This window comes from Odontesthes bonariensis, chromosome 6 (genome assembly GCF_027942865.1).
Source record: "Odontesthes bonariensis isolate fOdoBon6 chromosome 6, fOdoBon6.hap1, whole genome shotgun sequence".
NCBI classification, from domain to species: domain Eukaryota; kingdom Metazoa; phylum Chordata; class Actinopteri; order Atheriniformes; family Atherinopsidae; genus Odontesthes; species Odontesthes bonariensis.
Window position 1 is genome coordinate 34,798,380 of NC_134511.1, and position 26,332 is coordinate 34,824,711.

Here is a 26,332-nt window from a genome sequence, read left to right on the forward strand (position 1 = left end):
ACAACACTTGAAGACAGGAGCTGTTACCTGTCTTTGCTCGGTGGAACCAAGGGGGGGCGGACGGCTGATAATACACAGTGTGCTTGTCCTTGAGAAATGACAGCCCGAAGGTTTCCCATCTATATTCCCGGGACAGCAAGATGTTAGGGGTTTTTGTCAGAGCCGCGGTGAGTCTGTTTCTTCACATGTTTTTCAAGAGCGTTACAAAAAACGCATGTTTTGTGTTTATGCAGTCAAACAGTGATGAAGGGTGTGGCGCAACACGACAAAATATTATGTCAAAACGAAAGTCATGTTACCACGATGTATGTTGTCGAAATGTGTGTATTTTTGCAACGGTAGAGTTTTGTTTTAGTGCTATTGCAGTAGCTCGTCGATGCGACATTATGCGTAATGTTAGCTTAACGTCGCCTGTAGCATTACTTAACGTTAGCTTAATGCGTACGCTGCTAAAAGGACACCGGAGACAGCAATATAGTTGCAGTTTTTGTCGTCGCAGAACCCCTCCAGTGATATACCCGTTTTTGTTTTTGTTTACATTTTATTCACAGGTAGGATAAAACCACAACACGAGCACACATGGTGGTCATAATAATCTTATTTTGATAATTCCAACCGGAAGTTCTGCTTTGTTATGGTTCTTTTCTTGACAGATCTAAAACTTCTATACATAAATGAGAAATGTAATTAACACCACTTCTGAATTAATTATATTTCCACTGTTATTTAATTTGCAGTAATCTTGAAAAATATTAATTCCTCTCTAAATTTCTTTGCAGAATTTTAAATCATTAAATAAAATAGTAGCTTAACATGAGGTCACAAATAGATTTGTTGCTTTCATGTCTGTTAGCTTTAGTGACAGCTTCAAAGGTTCAGCTGTGTCAACCGTCTATTTATAATCTGTTAGAAGACACCCCAGCAACTCCAAATTAGTATTGTAACTGCTTCATTCAGTTGCTTAGTTTTCATGGACCAAATCATCGTCACACACAGTAATGTCTCTGCCTTTGTAAATAATTCAAAATATTCTTCACAACTGTGAGTCCAGTTCCCATGTCAGCTCATTCACACTGACACATTCACTATTCCAGCCTTCAATTGCACACAACTTAGAACATTTTCACATCTGAGATCTTTCAGGCCTGTCATGTAGTTCACTAACAAACAGGTTTAACTAGATTACCAGCAACATCAAATACCAGTATTTACTTACTTTCGAATGAAGTGGAATATTTATGGTCATGTAGCCAGTCACTCCTTTCCTTACCATTATGCTTATGTTATCCAAACAAAAAGGGTGTTTCTTAACAATTTCATGTCCTATAGCTGCGGCCAGGCTTTGCGAGTCCATGTCGGTTGCTCAGGCCAGTAACACAGATCCCAGAGAGGTCCCTTGTACATCAGGACAATTTGCCCAAGCTGCCTGTGCCTCCCCTGAAGCAAACATGTGAGCGCTACCTGGCCAGTCTGGAACCTATCGTCAGCGAGGAAGAGCTGGAACATACACGGCAGCTTGTAGAGGAGTTCCTCAAAGGTGGAGTCGGAGAAAGACTGCAGAAAGGGCTGGAGAGACAAGCACGAAAGACAGAAAACTGGGTAGATATTTTGCTTGATTTCACTTTGATCTTGCAGGATGGATATGCTGAGAGTAAATGTAAATTTTGATAGAAGGTATAAGTTGAAACTGTCTTGATAAAATAAATTACGGCTCAGTCTGAATCAAGGTCTTTTTTTTGATTACATGCACCAAGAGAGACCTTTTGATTGAGCTGTAGCTAGTAGTTTTTTTTTTTTTTTGGCAGTGTAGTTTTTGAAGGAGGTAGACCTTCTCCATAGTCTAATATATTCTAAATGGAGTAAAGTATTAAAAAATATCACGTCATGTCGTCTGTCTCCTGGTGTGTTTGTGTAGCTGTCAGAGTGGTGGATGCAATCGGCTTATCTGGACTGCCGCATGCCTGTGGCAGTTTACACCAGCCCTGGGGTTGTTCTGCCTCGAATGCACTTTGAAGATCGGCAGGGGCAGATGAGGTGAGAAACCAGGGAAACTCTGTAAAATCAGCCACAGTATCTAAACTGCTTTACATCTCCACAATCCTATTAAAAATTTTTTATTTTTTTTTAAAAAGTCAATAATTCAAACGTGTGCCGTAGAGTTCTTGGGTTAGCACAAGATCAGTTAACGTCTGTAATTGTCTTATTATGAGTCCAGCCGTAAATCTGCTTCCTAAAGTGATTTACTTTGTCCTGAAGTACAGTATAAACAGGCTCGTATTCGGCTGAAGTTTCAAGCTGACCCCTTGCAGAGTCCTCCCTCCACATGCTGGCTATTTAAAGCCATCTGGCTGCTCATACCATTGCTCAGCTTTTTTTAACTACTGTGACACATAGGATATGCAGTGAATGTGGTGGCCCAAAGGGATATTATGCACTTTGAATTTATAACAATGATCATTTAGATGTGTAAGACATAATTCATGGTGTAGGCAGTAATTGAGTTTTAGGAGTACAATGATAATATTATGGAATGACATTTCATTGTGTCTCTTCTCAGAGTTGAATTTAATCAGGTCTCTGCTGCACTCTTATGAAGAGAAGCTTTGACGTATTAACCCGTAATAAACCTTGGAGCCATCATATGCGTGTCAGTAACGTCTTGAATTTTTGTGCACAGGTTTGCCGCCAAACTAATTGCAGGAGTTTTGGACTTTAAAAAAATGATTGACTCGTGAGTTTGGCCAAAATTAATACAAACATTGTACCTTTGTGATAGAAAGCTCATTATTATCCTGACAGGATTGTTTTTTCAAAGCTAAAAATGAATAATACAACATGCTTCTGTGTCATAGTGAAACTTTGCCAGTAGAATATTTGAGTGGGAAGCCGCTGTGTATGGACCAGTATTATCAGATTTTGTCCTCCTGTCGTATTCCTGGACCCAAGAGAGATACAGTTGCACATTATAGCACTGGGAAGACATCTCCCTCTCACATCGCCGTGGTCCACAACTTTCAGGTACACTATGATGGTGCAGGCTTCCCCTTTTGTACTTATCAGTGTTTTTTGAAAAGTATCAAATTTATAAAGTCATCTTCATTTGTGCTGTGGAAATACTTAACCCCTTTGTACATGTGCCTCTCTTTTCTCCCCCAGTTCTTTGTCTTGGATGTGTACAACAGCGACGGCAGCCCACTGACAGTGGATCAGATTTACATGCAGCTGGAGAAGATCTGGAATTCTTCTTTGCAGTCAAATAAGGAACCGATTGGCATCCTAACATCACAGCACCGCAATACGTGGGGAAAAGCCTATAACAACCTGATTAAGGGTTAGCAGGGAATGTGAAAAAAGCCCAATATTCACCAACTTTATTTTCTGGTTAGAAAGCATATTTTAAAGAAAATATTTAATCCTCCTTGTACTTTTATTTGTGCACAGATAGGACAAATAAGGAGTCAGTCCGGGCCATCCAGAAAAGTATATTTACAGTTTGTTTGGACGCTCCGATGCCTCGGGTATCAGATGAGCTGTATCTGAGCCGTGTGGCTGGACAGATGCTACATGGCGGAGGAGCAACCCGGAACAGTGGCAACCGCTGGTTTGATAAGACGTTACAGGTCAGTTTGAGAGAGACAAATTAACACTTGAAATAATGAGCAGGACTCTGGCACTGGTTGAGAATTTGAATGTATTTCCAAATCGTCCTCAGTTCATTGTTGGCGAAGACGGTACATGTGGACTGGTGTATGAACATGCACCTGCTGAGGGTCCACCCATTGTGTTTCTCATCGATTACGTTGTTAAATGCATGTAAGTTTCTTTCTGTTTTTAGATGAGTGCTCTCTCTTTTAGTAAATTAACTAAATGGACTCAGTGGTTCATTTCTCTCAACAGGAGGCGGACTGAGATCGTTCGCTCTCCTATGGTACCGTTGCCCATGCCTCAGAAACTGCGATTTAACATCACACCTGAGATCAAGAGAGACATTGAGAAAGCCAAGCAAAACATGAACATGTGCGTAAAGTACAGTGCATTGTCATTAGTGTTTGTCATCCGTCTGTGATTGCATTTATTTTAAATTCCCCATTTTTGTTTTTTAGGATGGTACAGGACTTGGATGTGAAGGTGCTTATGTTTTCTCATTTTGGAAAAAATGTTCCAAAGCTACATAAACTGAGTCCAGATGCATTTGTGCAAATGGCTCTTCAACTTGCCTACTTCAGGTAAGAAACCTTATTCCTGCACTGGAAAATCGTACTGATTGTGGACATTAAGTGTAACATATCTACTTGATGTGCTGTGTTTTAATCCCAGGATGTATGACATGTGCTGTTCTACCTATGAAAGTGCATCTCTGAGAATGTTTATATATGGGCGAACAGATGCAATCCGTTCAACTACTGTGGACTCACTTCAGTTTGTCCAGGCAATGCAAGACCCAGCTAAACAGGTACTGGTGAATCAGTAGTGCTCCATAATAAATATGCTATTTTCAACTTGTGAGATTTCTTAATGAGCTGCAAATGTTCCCAATAGAACACAGAGAGGCTGGCACTGCTGCAAAAGGCTGTTCAGACACATAGGGAAAACGCATACAACGTGAGATCTGAGATTTTCTGTAAAAATTTGTGTTCTTCTTAAAAAAAATATCTGATTAATCTGTGTTCCACTCATTCACCTTTTCTTTTTTTTTTTTTTAGACTATTCATGGCCAAGGGATAGACAGGCATCTTCTTGGGCTGAAGATGCAGGGTATTACAGACCTGACTTCTATGCCTGAGATATTCATGGATACCTCTTATGCAGTAGCTCACCACTTTAATCTCTCCACCAGCCAGGTACATTTGCATTAAATACAACCGACAGTCCATATATGCTGAGCAAATTATTGTTTATCGACATATTTATTTGCTTGTGTATTTGCTCTCTGTGACCAGGTTGGCTCCAAGACAGACTGCGTGATGTGCTTTGGTCCAATGGTGCCAGATGGCTATGGAGTGTGTTACAATCCCATGGATGAGCACATCAACATTGCCATCACGGCCTTCAACAGCTGTGAGGAGACGAACGCTGCCAACTTTGCCCAGAATGTAGAGCATGCACTTCTGGACATGAGAGCTCTCCTGGAAGACACAGCCACGGCCAGACAGTGATCCCACATAAGAGCCTGCCATGCTGGTTGTGCATGGGAGCTGAAACTGAATCAAGTCGTTGCCAGAGCTGTTGGCAGAATGCCACACTGGCCTAGACGCACATTGTTCTAAGAGGAGACCTGTTACCAAAGGGATTATGGGGGAGTATACGTGTGACTGTCAATGCACTGCCTTTCAAGAGAAAAATTAATCTATTGTGGAAAAGAAATATTTTAAAATATTATGAAAATGAATTGTAACGGTAGAAAATACTTATTCCTTTGTCTATATTTTACAGCTCCTCATGGAGCCCTCTCTTGACTTAAAAGATTTTGAGTGCCATGGTTTGTTTGTTATTTATTTCAGGTCAAAACAATTGTCAAAATAGGAAGTTAATTGGAGGGTTGTAAACTAAAGAAACTAAAAAAATGCTACGCATATAAATCCAAACTGTCTCTAGAAAGTTTATATCTAATATCAGTGACCCACAAATGAATATTCAGCTTTGAAGCTCCCTTTGGAATGCAGGTAGTCGCCATGAAATTCAACCTCAGCCATATTTCCAGAGGAGTGCCACAGGAACAGCTGCTGGCCATTAAACACATTGGTCTTTAAGACATCCATGTCCCGGATCTGAACAAGAAACACAAGAATAATCCAGTTGTTATACCACTTACACATTCTTCCGATTGAGTGTGCAGCATATTGAAACACCATGTGTTCTAAAGCTTGCTTGCACCATAATATAGGTAGACTGGGAGTTGGTGGCGTTGAATAACAATCCTATGTGCAGGGCTTGGATTCTGATCTTCACTGAGGGAGGTGCATTGATGAGCACTCGGCAGGTGTGGTTAGTGTTTGACGTTATTGGATTCTCAAAGACGCCGCTGGAGGAAAACAGCTGAATGTCGCAATCTGTGGGGCAGATATGATGTTTGTTTAATCTTTGGCTAACAAAACGTCACATGTACAGTCAAATGCACTGTTACATCTGTGTGCACATTTTGTTTTTTGCTATTACCACAATAAATAAAAAAAAGAGCATATTAAACTCTGAAATATTTAGCTTTGCTATATCTATTGCAGACATTTTATATTTGATTGCAGTAGATGGTAGCAGTTTAAAAACTGTTTCATACATTTTTATGGATTCATTACTTATCTATTTTTTCTAACCCTTGTGTTTTAATTGACAACATTGATTTATTTGAACAGCATTAAATGGTACTACTTGTTATGTTGACCAAACAAGCAGTCTTACCCCGATGGTGGCTCCTCTTCACATTCTTCTGTGAAGTGTAGGTAAATACCACACCGTTGCCAGGAGTGAACAGATTTTGACGCACTAGCAGGACATTGGTTCTAGTGTTCAGTTCACTACCTGCCACCTGTGCACACTTCCTTGAGAAAGCCAGGCGGTCGTAAAATGCCACGTACTCCTCTATAAGAACACATAAACATTCAGTTTCAGACATTTTCACTGCGGCAGGAGCCATTGGAGATATTTACATTTTATTTAAAACGTACTTTTTCTGCAGTTCAAGTTGCTAGATAACACTTTAATATGGATGACCTCATCAAGGGGTCGACCTATAGATAAGGTGCAACGACTGGTTACATCTTTCAAATCCACCGTGCCTGATTCCTCCAGGAGGAGCTGTCCACATGCACCTAAAAAAGGGTAAGTGCTGTAATTATAATCCTGCTCTGCATTCAGCTCTTAATGAGCTATTCAGCTGCAATTATGCATACTAACTTGAATCTGAAGTTGGAGTGGTTGTGGTGGCCTGAGGGATGGTGATTGCCTCTGTTGGACTTGGAGGAAGATGGTGCATTCGGACCTGTGGTGTATCTTTATCAATCAGAGTGGGAGATGGAAGAGGTCCCTCTGTGAGACTAATCGCGATTGCAGTGGTGGTGTCAGAGGCTGCATCTATACAGCTACCCATGAAGCAGCCCTGGATGGTGATTGGTTTGGGCATGTGCATACAAAACAGGGGGCTGAGGGGCTCAGGCTTAGAAGGGCCCATGCAGGACACAGCCCTGGACTGGATGCCAAATCCACAGGGTACTGAACACTGAGGAGGGACACGGCATGGGAGGTAAAGACAAGTCACAGCATCAGCAACATCATGCATGTACAGATAATGATTTATAATGAAATTATAAAAAATATTCAGGTAGGTAAATTCTATAGAATAGGCTGACATGTCCTTGCAGAGGAATGAAAATTGTTAGATTGTGGTCCTCTGTTTTTTTTCTCTATTAGTTGGCTGATCAATAAATCAGCAAGTTTTAGTTTTTATCAGAATCAGCGTAGACATGCACAAGGGATTCTTTACTGGCAGTTGTTGTCTTCAGTTAAAAATTAAGTATTAAGGAAAAAAAGGGGGGAAAAAAGTATTAAATAAGAAAGAAAGATGAAAATAAAGGGAATGTGAGATAAATATTGATGCCAAATATACAAAGGAAAAACATATAGTAATGATTGTGCAGAACTATTGCATAGCAGTGCAAATTTGTGCCAGTTAACTGTTCGTGAGTGGGACTGCTGTGGGGAAGAGTCTAACAGTAATTCCTTCTTATCCAGTCCTATGAAATGTACCTGGCTCCACGGCTTCACCTCCCACCTGAAGGTGCAGACTTGCACCAGGCAGGGCACTGTGGTGGCTGGTTTGACAACTGTATGGCAGCTTTCATCCGGCACCACACTCTCCTTGCCATGGATAAATTGGACACAGGACACGTTCCTCTGAGCTACGCCCAGGTCACAGGACACGGAGCAGGGCGATGTCCTGAGGACCTTCCATCTGGACAAGGGATGCTGGTGGTGAAATGAGTTTGATTGTGCAAAAACTGTTCACAGATGTGGTGTTTGTGTGGGATTTACCTTGCAGGGCAGCTGTGAGTATTACAAGAAACCACTGCTGTGGGTTTGGGAAAGACGCTGCAGTTGGAATCATCTACCACCTCCTCCTCTCCTTCTTCCTCTCGAGCGCAGTACAGCACCCTGTTGGCTACCCCTCCTCCACATGTTACACTGCACACCCCTTGCTTAGAGCGCCACCTGGTGGTTATAAAGAGATACTGATTTGGCTGAAATGTGCAAACATTTACTGTAAAAAAACATCAGCTATGTACAAATACTGCATGGAATGCATGTTAAATATGCTCTCTCACATAGGAGGACATGTAGAAGTGCCACATATCTCAGATTGAGGATTAGGTTTGGTAGAAGCAGCACAGTTGAAATCAGGCACCCCCAGTCTGGTCTGGTGGTCCACACAAGAAAACCACACCTGCAGGGTTCCTGCAGGGCATGTGCATTAAGGATTTGAGTTACTTTATGTATGTAGAAAACTTTTTGTTTCTGAGGTAAGGTTTACTGTACTTTAAACTTACCATTGCCACATGTCTTTGAACACTGGCTGATAACAGGACTCCACACATACACAGGTGCCTGTCTGGAGCGTGGTGACAAACCAGACTTAAAAATGTGCCCTTCCTGCTTAAGAGAGACACTGTTTAGACGTGCTTTTCATCCTTTGAAATGACTGAGATTTCAGTTTCTTTTCACTTTACCTCCCCCTTGGACTCCCACCCAATTGGGCAGACGTCTACCACACATGAAACAGAATCAGGTGGTTTGGTCTGCTTTGAACAAAAACTTTGATCCACTTCAACATCCTGACTTCCTTCTGGCCGCACACATGATACGTCTCGTTTCGCTTCTCCTGGCCCACACACTGCTGAGCACTCCCCTGGCTCTGACACACGCCATCTGTGAACACGGAAAAGTGGGTTTTTAAGTCAGTTTGAGGCAGCAGAATAACACCATAAATCCTCCATATTCTGTGATCATAGTACAAGTGCTCGTACTTCTAAATGAATATCAGGCCACCTAATGATCAAAAACACAGTGTATGTCATACCTAGCAGGACAGTGTTGCAGGTTACACTTTTCGGCAGTGTGTGGAGCAGTATCAGAGGAGCATTCAGAGTCCGGAAACTTTACTACATCAGATCCGTGTTTCTGAACGCATTGGACAGGGCGCACTCTCATTCCCCCTCCACAGGAGGCACTACAAGTCCCAAACTTTCCTACATCCCACCTGCAAAATGGTACATTATTCGTGAATGCTGATATATGCTGTGTATGCCAATGAAAAGAGGAAAAAAAAAAAACTAGTTGATCGAATCTTACCTGGGGGGACAGGGTGAGAGCTGACAGGTTGTGTAGGGTGGTGTCGTTGGAGGAGGCACTTTACAGTTGTGTTCCTGCAAACGGTTGTTGGTGGTTTCATCTGTACAGACAAAAACATGCTTCTGCACACCTGTAAAGATGGAAAATAGGAAAGCTTTCAAAATAGGAAAATCAACTTTATATTTTCTACTTTATACATGGGCTACTGTGAGTTACTAATGACACCTGCCACCAAATACACTGCATTACAACTTATTGGGTATTCCTCTTTGTGATTTTCTTTATTATTTATCATTAAGTTTCTTTACCTGATCCACATGAGGCAGAGCAAGGTGATGTGAAAACAGCCCATTTGCCTCTAGGAATGGTGTCAGTCAAGCTGCCGTTTCTTGTAGGGACATAAAACTGATAGCTAATGTTTGGATTTGTTTTTTCACCATATTCTTTTCCATATTTGCGATAGATCTGCAACATGAAAAATGATTATAGATTACGTGTTTTTACTACAACATAAAGCCTAAAACCAGAAAAGTTGGAATTGCATTGAACATGAAAATTAAGAACAAAAGATGCAGTCATAACAATTCTACATTCACTTTGACTTTAAATTTGACTGCAGGCAGTGAAAGATCGGACTGTCCTTTTTGTCTTTGTTCAGGAGCACACAGTTTCCATTCCTCCCAGTTGCCTCTGAGCTGAGAGAAGTTGATGCCACCTCTGTCTCAGGTTAATATAATGCTTCTATTCAGCACAGTAAAGTTTAAAGTGGCATTAATTAATGTAAATCCATATTTTAGTGATTGGCAAAGGAACATAGTACTCCCTTGCCGATGTGGGTATACCAGCCACTCATGAATGGTTGTGTTTGATGCAGTGCTGTCTGAGGGATGGAGATCACAGATGTCCAGTTAATGTTTGTGCCTTTGGCCTCATTTGTTAACATATTTGCAACTAATTTTTTAAACTAATTTTTTATATCATCCCAATCCCTGAATTTTTCCTGTCCCAGCTTTTTCTGAATGTTTTGCTTGGCTGACAATAATACAATTAACAAATTATATGAAATTGATGAGAGACATGAAATGTTTTGGGTTCATACTGTACAATGAAATGAAAGTACCGAGTTTTTTTCCCCCTTTTTTCATACCATCCTGTCCTTTTCTGAATTGGGGTTGTTTATTTCATTTTATTTTGTTTATATGTTTATATATGTTTTATGTCTTTATTTATCCTGTACAGCACTTTGGTCCACTGTGGTTCTTTTAAAATGCTTAACAAACAAAGTTGGATTGGATTGGATTGGATTCTACTATAAACGACCAATTTTTTTTCTTCTCAGATACTGAAGAAAAACCACCTCCTAATTTGACATCACTTATAAATGTTTGTTTTCCTCTCCTGACCTGTACGTTTATCTGTTGTGTCAGCGGTCCGGGTACTATCAATTCTTCCGTCTCAGGTAAAAGATCAGGTGTAAGGTGGATGAGGTACTTGATATGGTTTTCATCCAGCGGGGAGGGATGGGTGATATTCAGCGCCATTGTGCCCATTCCAGACACAATGTAGAGATCTCCAATCATTACAGCTGTGGACGCAAAACAACCGCATTTTTATTTTTCAAATTCTTGTTTATGCAGTGTAAGTAGACATGAAAATATCCTTGATGCAGTGATGCAACTTGCCCATATGAGTAAAGAGAGGTGCCCTGTTGACAATATGAACCTGTGTGGCATTCACTGGCAGAGTAAGAAAGGTGGTGTACTCTGAAACAGAAAGCTTGACTTGTAACTTCTGGAGGAATGTATAGTGCACGTGGATTGAACTCATGAATCTGTTGATTACTTTTGCAGTTCATAAGAATTTAGGCCAGTTTTTCTGGCAAATGGTACACCTTGACAATATCCAGATTGCTGTCTTTATGAGAGAGAAATAATTTAATTATTTAGTGGTTTGTTACCTCTGGCCTTGCCACCACTGTAAGAGTCAGAGGTCAGACTGCAGGTCGATCCATCACCACCACACACCCCACACGCATCCCACACTTTCCCAGAGTGCAGTGCACCATCGCAGCCAAACAACTGGGCAGAGACAAGAGCTGTATGTAAAAAGCTAAGAAATAAGTAGATGAATCTTCTCCTTGGCATGTTTAACATTTCATTACCTGGCATTTGCCTTGCAGACAAGCCGCAGTGGTGCCAAAAGGAGGTAGGCTGTCCGACTCGCATCGCGTCCCATCAACAAACTGAGATCCACGGCTGACAATGAAGTTTTCTCCATCTGACTGGCACATGTATCTGCACTGCTCATCGCCTGGTCATGACCAGAGGAAGAAAAGTGTTTTACATACATATTTTATCCTAATAGATGTCATAAAGAAATGTTTTACTTAGAACCACCTTTTGCAAAGCCAAGAGCGGGAATCCAGGTGTAGAAAGAGGCAGAGTGTGGTAGCAGGTGGAGGGGCTGAAGATCAGTTTGGGAACACTGGTCTGCCATGAAAACCAGCTGGGTACGCTCACAAGGCTACATGAACATGGGTGACAAGAAAAAAGGTCTTTTCTTTTTTTTAAACCCTTGGCTCCACATTTCTGTGAAGTAGTGAACGGAATCTGAAATTCAACTGATTAGGCCTCAAGGTCATAGTCTCCTTTTAAATAATTTTCTTTGCCTTTAAATTCAAGTCATTTGATCAATGTTTATATTTTGGGGCTTCTTATGGGAATGCATACTTTATGCTAATTACTAAAGATCATAGGCTGAGATGATTCTGGGTACTATGATACAATGAGTGAATGATATTGACATATTGACATGGAATAATGAGGCCCACAGTAAACATAACCAGTAAGAACTTGCCTGCTGGTGACAAAGTTCAGCTTCAACATCTGGACCCTCACAATCATTTCCTCCAAAAGCAGGTCTGGAAATTTCACATGTCAGACATTTTTCAGCAAAACAGGCATTGCCAAGAAGATTGCAATGCTTGTATCACATTTGTTACCTTGGGTTGTTACATTGTCGTGTATGGAGTGTGACTCCCCCACCACATGTCCGTGAGCAGGAGGAAAACTCAGACCAGCTGGACCAGGAACCATGAACTACAACTGAGGTGCCAAGATCATTTGGCGACACACAGCGCCCTTTCAGACACCACTGTAAGAAAGGATGAGAAAAGGCCTGGGGCTCGCTTCTTCACCCTCTGGGAAAATTATTACACCAAAATTACTCACTGAACACATTGACAGCTGTACCTGATTAGGAGCACACTCTGTCCCATCCAGCAGTGGAACCAGGAGGCGTTTGCAGGAGCCGTCATCATCAGGATTAATGTGACAGGACAGAACACGACAAGCTGGCTGATGGAAAAGGAGACTAATACTGTAAACATGAACGAATGTGTGGAATTACAGGCATATATTTTGTATGCGAAATGCCACCAAGGATTATCAAGCTCATATTACAGCTGACATACCAGGTCAGGATTGGTGAAGGTGCAAGCTCTTGCAGTGCTGCCAAAGGCTATACGGCACTGGTCATCAACACCATAGTACAGCCCAGGTTTCCAGTCTTGTAAGGAGCCTCCCAGGGCAGGAAAATCTTTTACACATTCTGCTCTCCCTTCACTGGGAACACCAATGCATTTGACATCTCAGTCCAACTTAAATCATACAGAAAAACTCAAGTTTTTCTGGTTAACGCTTCACCTGAAATTTTGCTATTGAAGTGTTTAAAAAGTCATCTAGAAAATATGAAATCAGCTCTACTAACTTAAAGTGAAGACATTGAGATATGACTTGTTGATGTAAGGCTTTTTTTTTTAGTGCATGATTAATGAGAGACATTTTAATGTACTGCTACTCCAAATAGATGGTCCCACCTGAAGAATGTGAGAAGCTGCTGTCTGCTGCAAGGAGACCAGGTTAGATCCACACTGTTGTAGCCTCCATCAGCAGCCATCATGAAGCCACTCCTGCTGCAGGTGTTTCCAACACCATCATGGTTGATCCCAAAACTGGGTGTGAAAAAAATCAAGACGGAATGTGAATATGGTGAGTTTATCTTTTTGTAGGACACTTTTAGCATGATGCTCTTAAAATATTGTTTTGAGAAAAACCAGTGACATTTAAAGATATTTAAAAAAATGTATCCCGCTATCCAAGTTTATTTCCAACAAGAGCTCCAACTAGAGCTGGGCTTGCTGTACCGATCAGAAAAAAATTGATCAATTGCTTGTGGCATGTGAAGATGATGATCATCTCTACAGTATTTGCTTAATTCAAACTACCTGCCAGTCAGGGTCCACAGTTGAGGACTTGAAGTAGTTTAGTTCAAACTTACCTGAATTAAACTACATAGTGTCATCAGCATAGCTGCTTTCAGAGTAATGTCCTGAAAAGGTTGCAAACTTTGGGGCATTAAATTATCTATATAAAATTCTAGTTGTGTACTGCTTTGGTTTGGGATGTAATTATTTAAAATAATTGCTTAAAAGTGCACCAGCTGAACACCTACTCTATAATTTGTACCAAATTATCCTGCCTTAGGAAAAGTACTTTGGCTCTATGCATTAGGGCACCATGTAAATGGTAAACTTTAACACAAATACTAAAGGCTAAATAGATTGTCTGTTTTACCTGTGGCCAAGTTCATGGGCGATGGTGATCCCCAGATCAAAGCCTGTGTCCTCTGTGATCACACAGCTCCATTCACTGGAGCAGGCCCCGCCCAGCTGTGCTACTCCCCTAACGTGCTTGTTCCCATCAGGCAATTCCAAGTCATACCTCATTGGGATTGCAGACATAAAGTATCAGTTTTATCTGTGTGTATGACACATCTGCTTAATGTACCGTAGATGCGTACAGCTAAAATACCTTGTGATATACAACAAGAGATCAGCGTGTAGCGGGTCTGTGTCATTGGATGGGTTGATCCTTCTGCCCCAGTCACACACACTTCTAAGGGAAGAGGTGATGTTGGTGGACATTTTAATCTCTGCCTGGAAGAGGTGGAACAGTAACATGAGTGGTAAGACATTACTTATAAGACCAAACTAAACAGAAATACGGCTTATTCCCCTGTTGCACACATTCAAAGTTAAACCTAGCAAATGCTTCATTATTTAAAAACAAGAACTTTCTGATTATTGAGCTTAACAGCTACACATGATTATAATTAAAACCTGAATTGTAACACAGTGCTACTTACCTCTGGCTCTGACAGGATGATCATGCGGACCAGGTGCACCCTCATGTTAGCGCCCAGCGTCATGTCTCTCAACAGCTCAGAGGCCTGGGTATAAATTGAAACGACAATTTGATTTGATTTGATTATTATTCTTCATCCTGCTCAGAGTGTGTAATTGGACTAAATTACTGCAGTGCACTCCAGAGCTGTTTAAGAAAAAAAAATAGCATAAACAGCACAGGATCTAAACAGATTTTACCCTCTAATGTGCTCTTCTTGTCCTAGACTTCAAAGTCGAACTGGGCACTGAAATTCTTAGGACAGGACACCGTACAGCAGCTAACATAACAAGACATAACATGCCGTAACATGTCATGACATAAGTACTCTAACAAAAACAGTAAACAATAAATAGGCGGGGCGGTCGGTGGCGTGGTGGGTTAAGCGGCCGTCCCATGTGCAGAGGCTACGGTCCTCGCTGCAGCTGACCCCGGTTCGACTCCCGCACCGAGCGGCCCTGTGCTGCGTGTCTTTCCCCTCTCTCTGCCCCCTGCTTCCTGTCTCTCTAGAACTGTCCTAACATTGAAGGCATAAAAAGCCCCAAAAAATACTAAAAAAAAAAAAAACAATAAATAGGCAATGTGGATACTACACTATACATTTTACGCTAATTACAAGAGCTATACTGAACATATAATACACATAATAGCCTATGCTAATCTAAGACCTATACTAACCTAGAACATAAGGTAAAATAAAAAATACAATATTGTGCAATATTGCAAGTTGCAGTGCAAACAGCAGTGAAGGTAGGCATGTGTAAAGTATAAAGTGTCGAGTGTGTATGTGATGAGAGTGCATTATAGTCCATTTAGAAGGCTGATGGCCTTAGGATAGAAACTGTTCTCCATTCTGCGGATGCGAGACTGGATGCTTCTGTACCGCCTACCAAAAGGCAGCATGGTGAACAGTCCGAAAGATGGGTGATGGCAGTCTTTTAGGATTCTGTCAGCTCTACGAAGACATCTTGTGTGGTAGATGTCCTGAAGGGTTGGGAGTTTCCTACCAATGATGCACTCAGCCGATCGGACCACACTGCGTAGGGCCTTACGGTCCATGGCTGTGCAGCTACCGAACCACACTGAGATGCTACCAGTCAGGATGCTTTCTATAGTGCACCTATAAAAGTTGGTAAGGATGACTGGGTTCATGCCAAACTTCTTGAGTCTCCTCAGGAAGAAGAGGCGTTTCCAGGCAGCTTTGAACACCTTGTGCGTGTGGGCAGACCAGGTGAGATCATGGCTGATATTAACCCCAAGGAACTTGAAGCAGCTGACCTTTTCCACTTCAGATCCGTTGATGTGGAGGGGTGCATGCTCCACCCCCTGCCGCCTCCTAAAGTCCACGATCATCTCCTTAGTTTTGCTGATGTTGAGAGAGAGGTGATTCTCACCATGTTGTTAGGGTGTCAACCTCCTCTCTGTAGGCTGACTCGTCACTGTTAGTGATGGGGCCCACGATGGTTGTGTCATCAGCAAACTTCACGATGAGGTTGGAACTGTGCGTTGACGCACAGTCATGTGTGAACAAGGAGAACAGGAGGGGGCTGAGCACACAACCCTGGGGGGTGCCAGTGTTTGTGACCGTGACTTTCATCATTTATTGATGATGTTTATGCTCAGACTTACGATATTGAGGTTGGTGAGGATGTATCGCTCTGTATCCTGCTTGTGGACCTGCTGAACATCAGGCCCTACCACCACCAGCAGTTCCAGATGGGTGACATCAGGCATCAGAGCTGAGCGACGCAGACGGCCACCAACTGTAAGGAAGGTGAAAACACAGTGTATACACACCAACAACCTGCTTATCAGCACAGCAACTGTTTTAAAACAACCTTACAAACTATCAGATGACATTTAGTTGTATTAAACTGAATTACACCATGACAGAAAGCACTACCTAACTATGAGTTCTTGGACTGCCACTGATGCACACACCTGACGTGTCAGCAGAGGAACCTGAGCAGAAGTCTCTTTGATTGGCGGAGAGATGATCAAGCTTCTGGAGGGAACGACCATCATTAGTTCAGTTAGAAACAGCAGGTTTAAGTCTTCATAAGTAAATAAAGATAAGAATATATGAAATATATTCCATTTGAAGGTGTTTGTATGTTGATGGTCATCAAGTAAAACATAGTTGTGACCCGGTGCACAGGTTTCTTGTTTTTTTTCAGAATGATAAACAGTTTAAAGTTGAAGAGTTCAATGCACTTTGCAGGAGTCCCGAGCAGTGCAATCACTCATATTCGCCCACAGCTTTCCACCTACCTCGTCCAGTAGAGATCCCTTAAGAGCACTGAAGCCAGGCCACAGGAGCAGCAGACAGAGCAGAGTCATAAAAAACATCTTTCCCCTCTTCCTATGTGTCTGCCTGTTCTGCTCTAACACCAGGACAACGGGTGATCCTCCAACTCACACAGGACAGAGCCCAGTCAATAGTGTATGTGTAACCTGTGTTTATGTAAACGGCAGGGACAAAGTTAATATGTGTCACGTGTTTGTTTTTCTTTCTCTTTTTTTCAGACCTGGGACCAAGAAGACAGCTCTCATTGGTTGGCTTTTTTAGTGTATGTGCTATGACTAATATGTGTAATTTCTTTCCTTACGTCACAGTGCAATGAAAAAACCCCAAAAAGCTTAAATCCATGAAGACTTGTAATTGAAATGTTTTGATAATGAGATGGAATCAGGGATGGTGGCTGTCATGCTTTATTCAGTAACCAAATGCCTCATTTAGATCGTCCCATCTTTATATATAGGTTGCAATCATTGCCAGATTAACCCTTCTACGCTCATCATAAATGCTCCATTGCGTTGATACCAGTTGTATCCATTAGAGGGCAAACATGATCCTCTGTATGAGCACAAACTAAACAGGAAAGAACTGAGGCCATATGCAGGCTCCCCCAGAATAATGGAAGAGAATAATATCCCTCATGTTTTCAAAACTAATGCTAAATTGGTTATTAGGAAGGCAGCAGATTTCTCAGTGGAAACAATAAAACCAAAATTAAGATAGAAATTACAAGCATTATCTTCTGGGTCGTGGCTGTGATTATTTTTATTTGCGGTTTAAACTGGACCAGACGATTTCTCTGTAAAATAAACTATTAGCACCATTAGAAAGAAACGTTGTTTTTTTTCTTTAGCTTTTATATGATACAGGCATCAGATTTGATCCTATTTTCAACACTCTGCATAATAGTTTCAATGGTTTCACAGACTGTTTTTTTCCCTCCAGTTTTATGAAAATCATAGACACTGAGAAATAATGAAATTATATTCTACATTTTAGATAAACTTCTAATCGTTTTCACTATCCTGCTGGTAATGTTTGACCTTCTGCTCTCTCTTCCTGATCCATTCCATCTCTATCTTTCCCAAGGGATTATAGTTTATCTCCAGGACTCCAGGATTCAAATCCCAACTGCCATTAGTCTGCCAGATATCTGCTTGTTGTCAGTCTGAATTAACAGCTGGTTGTCACAGACATTACACCAGCATTCCAGCTCCATTAAAACCTCACTGCCATGCTGGATTTACTGAGCACAACAGACTGCGATAAGTGTTGTTGGATCCTCATGACCATGTGTGTTCACTAGGAGGAGGGCAGGGATTGTATATTTATGATGTCCTAAATTATATATAACTAGCCATATGGGATACTCAAGTGGGCACAGCAGATGATGCCTCGGGAAAATGTTTTGTTGCAGTTTTTGAAAAGAGGAAGAAGCTGCTCATGGTTGTAAGTTTAACTCAGAAAACTGTTTAGCTCTATTAGCCTCAGTAACATTTTGTGGCCCTGTTTCTTGTTTTAAACTATAATTACAATCCATCATTTTAGCTTTTGGCAAGACATTTGGTTAACCAGGGTTTTTTATTATCAGGCCTGGCCTTTCAGTGTTTCATTTTTGAGATGCACTTAAGTAGAGTGGCTCTGATTTGTACACAAAAGGATTCTCGCTCTTCTGCTGCTCCCCGTCATTCTGTCCATCTGTTATGATATGTGTGTACAAAAACTAGATTCATCTTATTCTTTGTAACAGCTCAGCACCTTACCTCTTCATGTTTAATTTCATAGAAGATGTGCATCAATACCTAAATTTAATTGTGTTTTCTTTTTAAAACAGATTAAGAATGATCATTTCATAAGCCAGCTGGGAAGCACTGGAATCTTACTGATGAGGCAACAGACTAATGAGTACAATAACCAGATCTCTTGGTTTTTTTTTTTTATCTCGGAAGTTATCAATTGTTTCTTCAACTAAAAAGCCTTGGTTGAATCTAACATGCCTTTTATGTCGGACTCACTGAAGCTGCATTTGTCTGTTCAAAGTTAGGTATATGACTATTTATAAAACTGCCAGAGTGATGGATCAGATGTTGAGGCAAAGCTGCAGCTGTGCATAAAAAAAAAATCAAAATGGCCTCATAGTATCTACTTTTCAAACATATGGATGTATTTTTCTCAATCACTGTTTATATATAGTTGTCTCACTTATCATACTGTGATATAGGAAAATCTGTAAACACAGGAATGTTTTTTTTTTCTGTTGATGAGGATTTTCACTGCCTTCCTGTTTTCTCTCTGCAAATTAAGATGAATACGATGTTGGTTGTATATTATCAGCCCTGCAATGATTCCTCTCCAGCCCGTAATATACAAACTGCAGGCGGTGAAACTCACAGTTACAACAGAGTATACAGATATTTTCCAGGCTGTTGCTTTCTTCCACAGGACTCCCAGCTGTTTTAGCATATGTCAGCATATTACAGTGATGCAAAGACACTGCTGGGTCATTTATGACGCCACTGTGCTAATGACTTAATAGTAATGGTATCTGGTTTCTGATACATGATAAAGTATGCAGTCACTACACATAATCCTCTTCAGGGAGAATATTTCTGCTGTGTGTTTCAGTGGAGTGATGATGGAGGTGGAATAAGGCAGCAGGAGTGTCAGTGCTTGTTGCTTTGAAAGAGTCTGCAAAGGATATTCCTTTCCCTTGGATGTAAATGAGTATCTGATACCACAAAAGTGAGAGTGGGTGTCAAATGCAGCATTGACATATTTCAGTCTTGATGTGTAGGTTCCTTAAAGCAACATCTTCAGGATAAATAAGCGTAGGATGATCTAAAATGTGCTGCATGTTCTCCTGTGTCTTCTCTCGGTGACACAGGCATAAACAAACAAACAAAAAGAATGTAAGATGTGCCGTGAGGTAAAGGCAATTTAAAAACAGTAAGAAAACAGCTTTAATGTGAGTTCTTTCCAGTCAAAACACCCCCATCCTTTGGATACAGCATAATTGCATTTATATAGTCAGAATATTTGGTATTACAGGCTATAGTGAACCAAATACTTGATGGTAAAATGTGTTCTGAAAATAAAGTGAGTGTATGCAAATCTCCCTTTACTGTGAACCACATAAATGATTAAAATACATTAAAAAAAAATCTAACATTTACTTAAATTCTAATTGGATAAAACATCAGACATCTGCCATTCATTTGTTACATTTTTCCATGGCCTCTTTTACTTGCTTTTAGTCAGTGGTGTAGTCTACCTTTTTGAGGTGGGTATACTGTATAGTTGGCCAGTCATTGGCCCGTGGTACCAAACTAGGGGTCGGGACTCGGGACCCCTCGGAACCAATAGTAGCCCCTTAATGCACGCCGTACCTCCAGTGGCGCGCTGTAATAGTCATTGAAAAGTAATAAGTACCATAGTACTACAATACTATGACATAACACAGTTCAGATGAAAAGCCCTCTAAAAGCTATGACAAAAAATAGGCCAATGTAAAGTTTCATTTTTAAGCATTTTCATCTATGACAATCAAAAATGTTACTATCAAGTAGGCCTACAGCAAGTCAAGCCCAAACAAAATGAAATGAACTGATTTTTAAATGTAGGCCTATAGAAATATAGCCTGTTTTGTAAACTCATCACATGCACTAAAGGTTTTTGCATCTGACATTATATCGCAGTAACAGTGTAGTAGATAATGTAATTACCATTGCCTAAGTACAGATACATCTCCCCATCCATGCATACCATGGAGATAGCATGGTTCTGGCTAGTAAATAAAGTTTAGTTTATGATAGATAAATTACTTAATCCAGACAGCCACTGTACATATCATCATATAGACCATATACAGACAGGTATGGCGATTAGGAGTTATTCCCAAAGAAGAATCCCAGAAAAACAAACGTCTAGAATTTTAAACTAAGTAAGCAAACGTGGATCAGAGTAGCTAGCTTGCTAGTATTGAGAGAAGAACGAAAGCTAGACTACAGCATGACTAGCCTGTGTTATTGCCGTGTTATGTCCACAAATTAAACAACCTAGAAGGGTAACTTGGTAGCAATACTAGTCTCATAAAAAGCGTGAATTATGTTTTTGACTCAACTTAACTTACTTTCGGAAACGTCAGGTCGGGCAACCTTATTAAAAAAGTTCCTAAGGTCTGCTGTCCCTTGCGCCTGGCCATGATCCTCGTCGTCCCCAACTAAAAACCTGGAACGCTGCTGCTTTGTTTAACCTGGCAGCTCGCGGTCGGCTACCTAGCGAAATTCACTGGCATGTTTTCATCACGCATTGAGGCTTTTCAAATAATAATGATCATCATCATAATAATAATATATTGTAACGACCCAGAATGAGGGTAAAAGCACACGGACTGGCTTGTTTCCTCCTCTCCCTGTCAATCACTGGACCGCAGGTCATGTCACTCAGGTGTGGGCTGGTGATTGGGGGAGAGGAGTGGGCGTGGGCCAGTCTGTGTGCAGGTCTGGTGTTCTCCTGGGGCTGGTTGCGGAGCAGGACTGAGAGTCACCCGTGTTCTGCGATTGTACTGCTTGAAATAACTTAATAAAGAGCCGTTCGGCAACCGCCGGTCTCAGAGCCTCCGTGAAGTCATTACAATATGTTCACGAAAGTTAGACAACGTGTTAATAAATCACTACCATACGTGTCAACAGCCATGGAAAAGTGTGCCCTGGAAATGCAAACTCTCGGGTTGAGATGATGAGATGATAATTCCATAATCCGATCAGAATGGTGAGAACATGGAGAACATATCGTATCAGCCCATTCCAGATGTACAATGACTTTTCGTAGAAGCCTCGACTTTACAAAGTCCTTTCCTTAGCCACTAAGCACCTACGCACCCCATGATAGATTTTTGTTTTGGCTGACAGCGAGACATAAAAAACGCGTCTGATTGGTTGGAGATTGACTGACTGCCGCAATTTCCGAATGAATGCAATTCTGAAGTGTTGTCGTTGTATTGTTAAATTATAACAAGGCTTCCATGATAAGTGGTAGTTGATGAAACGTGGCTGCTATTCTAAATATTGAAAAACGAATTTTAGGTGGGTATACGGAAATCCCCCCAAAAAAGAGGTGGGTATACGCCGTATAGCCTACCTGCGTTCAACGTAGACTACACCACTAGTCCTGTTGAATTTTCACCTGTGAGACTGTTGGAATTGCTGCTGACTGCAATAAGGGACCGCAGTGGAGGGCACAGAATACTAAACTGGCCAAGCCACATAGCTTAGAGCAGAGGTCTTCAACAGGGGGTCCGCGACCCCCAGGTACTGCAGGGGGGTCGCGAAATCTTTGGTTGATTAGATGATTTAAAAAAAAAAAAAAGCATTTAAATTTTTTTATTTTTTATTTTTTGGTTTTTTTTCCAAACAGTTTTTTTTCTCACAAATTGTGTGCAAACATGTGCCATCCACAGATGGTTTGAGGATTCATTGTCCCATCTACATGCAAACACTCTGGAGTCTAAATCCCGCCGACGGGATTTTTTTTACACATCTCCAAAAACACATCTGTAACTCTGTGAGTTTTTGTCATTGAAACATATAAGTGACACCATTAAAAACCTTGAAACTTCTAGTTTTCAAATATATATATATTAAGATAAATTATATAGGTGGCCCTTTTTAAAGAGAGTGAACAGAAATCTTTGGATTTTCTGTACTCTCTGACTGCAGCAGCTTCCTCGGCCACACCTATCGCTATTCACATGTAAAGTACCAGGTGATTGAGTGGCTATTCACAGGTGAGAACACACCCCATTCAGCCAGCATGTGGGGGAAGGCAGCAATGTCCTGCCAGTGACAGACAATTATCACATGGAGAGTGACAGGGGGGTGGGGTGGGGGGAATCAGGGGTGTTACACACCCATCTAATTTGTATTCAACTCTCAGAGACAATGCCTGGAGTTACAATTACTTTTTTACAGTTTGTGTGAAAACAAAAAAACATTTCTGACTGCACTTTTTACTTTTATGCAGCCAACACTTTTGTTTACAAGGTTCAACCTTCAAAAGTCTTGGCTAGATATATTTATAGTGTGTTTTCTTGCACTGTTTGAAGACCTCTAAAACTTGTTTTTTTGTACAGTTGTGTTTCCCCTCAATTTAAATAAAACGTGTTTGTATTACATTCACTTCACTCTCATATTGTTTTTTGTTAGGCTTTTAAGAACACAACCATATATGTCACTTTTGCATTGATGTTTACAGTTAGTTGAAATACTTGAAAATGTCAAGGTGGTGACAACTGCCTCAAAGTCTCTGAAAAGGCCTTAGACTCCAGGGGGTTAAAGTTAAAATCTGTGGATTATTTGAATAGCTCAGTGTTGTATGCAAGATGTTTGTTTATAAAAGGCAGTGGCACGGCCACCCTGTACCTTGCACATGTTTAAAATAAAAACATGATTATATTAACCTGTGTATTATTTGAATAGCTTAGTGTTGAATGTACAATAACAGAGGACCTATGTTTATACATGGCACTAGGCCCCGTTAAATATAAAACACAATTGTATGCCATATAAATAGTAGGGGGTCCCTGCTCCAACTCTCCATCAGTTTGGGGGTCCCTGGCCTGTAAAACGTTGAAGACCCCTGCTCTAGAACGTACAATCTAGGAAAAACACTATCCAATCATTGTGAACGGACCGTTCACAATGATTGGATACTGATGCCGTCTATCAAACTGCAATCTGCTCCTCCCTCCCTCCCCCTCCTTCCCGCTGTGCGCGTACCCTGCTCCGTGAACGAATTACGCGTCCAGAAGCTTGGCAGGAAGCTAAACTAGAGCCAGCTTGGCTAGCACCTAGCATTATTAAACGTATAGTTATCATATACTAAATACTAAATACGGCAACGATCGATGCTTGCTGTCAGAACAGCGCTCGTACACCAAAATACCTTAAGGACTGACAGGATGGATTCAAAGATATGCAAAATGAAATGGAAACAACAAGAAGGAGCAAAAATAGACCAAAATGTGACAGAAAAAGACAAAATGGCACAAAGTATTCATGTAGAGACAACAAATTATGCATAACATGTATAGTGCACATTGAAGCCATGAAACAAACAAATCGTATCTGCATCATTTGTGAAATTTCAGTGTGGGTGTCTTGATTCTGTTTTTAGGACGAGTGGGGGGGGACAAGGAATTGTTGACAATCCGTCCATGCACAATCAATGCCAGTAAAAAAAGGTAAAGTGGGTAACTTATTTATTTATTTGTCATGAAGAATAAAGGGAATCGTTTTTAACTTTACTCCATTTTTCGCACCTAACTTCACAGTGAAAATCTGCAGTAAAACGGGTCATGTCCGTATGAGTTCTGAGTTTAAAAAGTAATCCTTTCACAGACCGAGAAAGGACACGCGTGAAGGCTCTGAAAGCACACAAAGAGTCAGTGTATGACCAGTGGTACCGCGACGTCAGTGTCTTTGGCTCTCAGCTGAGCTGGTCGGAGCCAGCAGCAACGTCACTCCCTGACGGCGGCATCCGAGCAGCACGGACAGCCAGCAGCGCAGCAGCGACTCGCTCACGGAACTCGGCAGGAAGAAGATAGTGTAGGACAACGGGTCTCTTCGCTGCTGTGGGGCACGTTGCCTGGACCGCGACCCAGCGCGTTCGTAGCTAAGGTAAACCCATAACTTGCTTTAAATTGAAAATCTTTTTATTTATTTCGAGACGCGTTTTTTTCCCCCTGCCAAGTAGCAACACGGAACAGCATGGGTACCAAACGTTGCTAGTACACAATGACTAGCAAGCTTCCCGTATTGTCGTTGTTGTCATGTGGCCATAAACTGTGTTGCTATGGTACTGCCTGGCAACATCCCACCTGCTGCTGCCGCGACTCAACACATTTTTCACACCTGTCAATTTATATATTTTTTAAAAAGGCGCCTCTTCACGTGCGTTAATTAACTGTTTATTAAGAAGTGTGTGAGTTCGTAAGGGTTGCCGTTTTACCACCTGTTTGACTGGAATCACCGCGACTCTCATTTTGTTTAAACTGTGCTAATTTAAAGCAGTACGCACTGTACGCAGCCTCTGGATTTGAATAACCAATTCTCTCTTTTTTGCCACACGTTTAAGTTTTGTTCGTTGGCTGAGTTCAGCAGCTTCACAGACAGGAAAATAAAGGTCTTGTGGTTTACGGGTTTTTCCACTCAATTGCCAGTGTTTCTGTAGCTTTTGGCGACCACTTTGTCCTAATTCCAATGAAACACAGGGACTGCTTGTCATAGCCATTTCTAACTGCTGTCTGTCTGTTTATCCTCATAGCATACAAGTAACACCCGACACCTCAACGCTTCAGCAAACCCAGGATGGTGATTATCAGCGTGGCATCCCTCAGAAGGACAGCACTGGCTTTGGACGCAGAGAGCAGATGTTTACTTTGAAGGTGCCTAGTGCATACAGTAAAGTTTTCTACTCTGAGCCACAGACAGCTGCTGTAGTTAGACATCAGTGCATGCGGGTCTGCGATGCAAAAAAATTCCATTATCCCTATCTCTTGGCTGCCGTGACAGAAGGAAATCACCATGCCACGCTGTCGTGAGGCCAGGAAGGAGGGAGAATGGAGAACAAGTATGAGTCAGAATGGAGGAGGAAAAGAAAACTGCCCTGTCAAATCTGCCTACAAACTTGGTAGCGAGCTTACATGCTTATTTTAAGAGCAGCACCAGACGCCTTACTGTGCTGTTCCGTTGGCATCTACAATTCTACAAGTGTAAAAGGACCAGGCATCTTTTGCTTTCCATGAATAATTACATCGACCTTTAAATCCTTTTACTTAAACTCTGATGTATGTATAAACTCCAAGGATAAGACTCAACGCTTTAACAAAGAGACGCTTTGTTCATTGTATTTTAGTTTACACACCTCCTTATCTCAGCTGTCAAGCGTGAGGATTCTGTTCTACAGTAACTTACCCAGAGCAATAGAGATAGTGGTGGGAAAGGAGGGGTGGGAGGAGTGAAGAGAACAGAGAATGACTGTGAGGGAGCGACCGTGCTTAACCCAGCCTTTGAGTGACTCTTGTATCCAAGGACGAAGGTAGCAACGCATCCGAATGCCACTCCTCGCCCACGGACTTCTGTGAAGAAATGAAGCGGACACATAGGCCCTCAGCAGCGCTCTTATAGACTCTACAACCTGCCGGCCCTGCTTCACAGAGCCCCTGGAGTTTGATGCGTCTGTCTGGAGCGCCAGGGCTGATGACTGAGCAGATCATGACCACAGCTAAAGTGAAACACACAAAAGAATAGACTCATGTAGCTTGAATGGGAGTTTCTTTCTTTTCTCTCTCTTTTTTTTAAACTCGCCAGAGCAAACCAAAACAAGAGCGTGTTTCTCTTATTTCTAATTGGTGTCATTGCACATAACCGGCCCACGTCTTTTGTATGTTTTT

At 41.4% G+C, this 26,332-nt stretch overlaps 3 protein-coding genes across 3 annotated transcripts in view; 2 read left to right on the forward strand and 1 right to left on the reverse strand.

The window, feature by feature from the left end:
- Positions 1–5,477, forward strand: LOC142382526 (carnitine O-acetyltransferase-like). The gene is made up of 14 exons (XM_075468505.1): positions 1–167; positions 1,330–1,599; positions 1,916–2,034; positions 2,678–2,731; positions 2,853–3,018; positions 3,157–3,331; positions 3,442–3,620; positions 3,713–3,813; positions 3,898–4,017; positions 4,104–4,226; positions 4,318–4,453; positions 4,540–4,602; positions 4,704–4,841; positions 4,941–5,477. The coding sequence occupies exons 1-14, from the start codon at positions 141–143 to the stop codon at positions 5,154–5,156; spliced, it is 1,887 nt and encodes a 628-aa protein (XP_075324620.1). The 5' UTR covers positions 1–140; the 3' UTR covers positions 5,157–5,477.
- Positions 4,889–26,155, reverse strand: adamts13 (ADAM metallopeptidase with thrombospondin type 1 motif, 13). The gene is made up of 30 exons (XM_075469161.1): positions 25,942–26,155; positions 20,153–20,250; positions 16,524–16,587; positions 16,212–16,345; positions 14,545–14,628; positions 14,211–14,335; positions 13,974–14,120; positions 13,217–13,351; positions 12,812–12,962; positions 12,591–12,695; positions 12,341–12,492; positions 12,196–12,259; positions 11,736–11,862; positions 11,501–11,649; positions 11,297–11,417; positions 11,022–11,102; positions 10,743–10,924; positions 9,648–9,804; positions 9,340–9,469; positions 9,068–9,247; positions 8,718–8,916; positions 8,538–8,640; positions 8,316–8,445; positions 8,026–8,202; positions 7,741–7,945; positions 6,892–7,213; positions 6,663–6,806; positions 6,397–6,576; positions 5,875–6,050; positions 4,889–5,768 (listed from the first exon to the last, which is right to left on the reverse strand). The coding sequence occupies exons 1-30, from the start codon at positions 26,153–26,155 to the stop codon at positions 5,613–5,615; spliced, it is 4,392 nt and encodes a 1,463-aa protein (XP_075325276.1). The 3' UTR covers positions 4,889–5,612.
- LOC142382527 (neuronal calcium sensor 1) overlaps positions 24,051–26,332 on the forward strand; it is a 15,937-nt gene continuing 13,655 nt past the window's right edge. The window contains exons 1-3 of the mRNA XM_075468506.1: positions 24,051–24,121; positions 24,279–24,557; positions 25,204–25,324. The gene's annotated coding sequence lies outside the window, so the exon portion shown is untranslated. The remainder of the gene's footprint in view (positions 24,122–24,278; positions 24,558–25,203; positions 25,325–26,332) is intronic.

Bases quoted from the DNA above. Each gene is read 5' to 3' on its own strand.
- LOC142382526 (XM_075468505.1), top strand. From the start codon at position 141: ATGTTAGGGGTTTTTGTCAGAGCCGCG. The intron at 3,332-3,441 runs GTTAGCAGGGAA...ATTTGTGCACAG, and splicing joins CTATAACAACCTGATTAAGG to ATAGGACAAATAAGGAGTCA. The intron at 4,842-4,940 runs GTACATTTGCAT...CTCTGTGACCAG, and splicing joins TTAATCTCTCCACCAGCCAG to GTTGGCTCCAAGACAGACTG.
- adamts13 (XM_075469161.1), bottom strand. From the start codon at position 26,155: ATGATCTGCTCAGTCATCAGCCCTGGCGCTCCAGACAGACGCATCAAA. The intron at 9,470-9,647 runs GTAAAGAAACTT...CCATCTTTACAG, and splicing joins CTCTGCCTCATGTGGATCAG to GTGTGCAGAAGCATGTTTTT. The intron at 8,917-9,067 runs GTATGACATACA...CCGTGTTCACAG, and splicing joins CTGCAACACTGTCCTGCTAG to ATGGCGTGTGTCAGAGCCAG.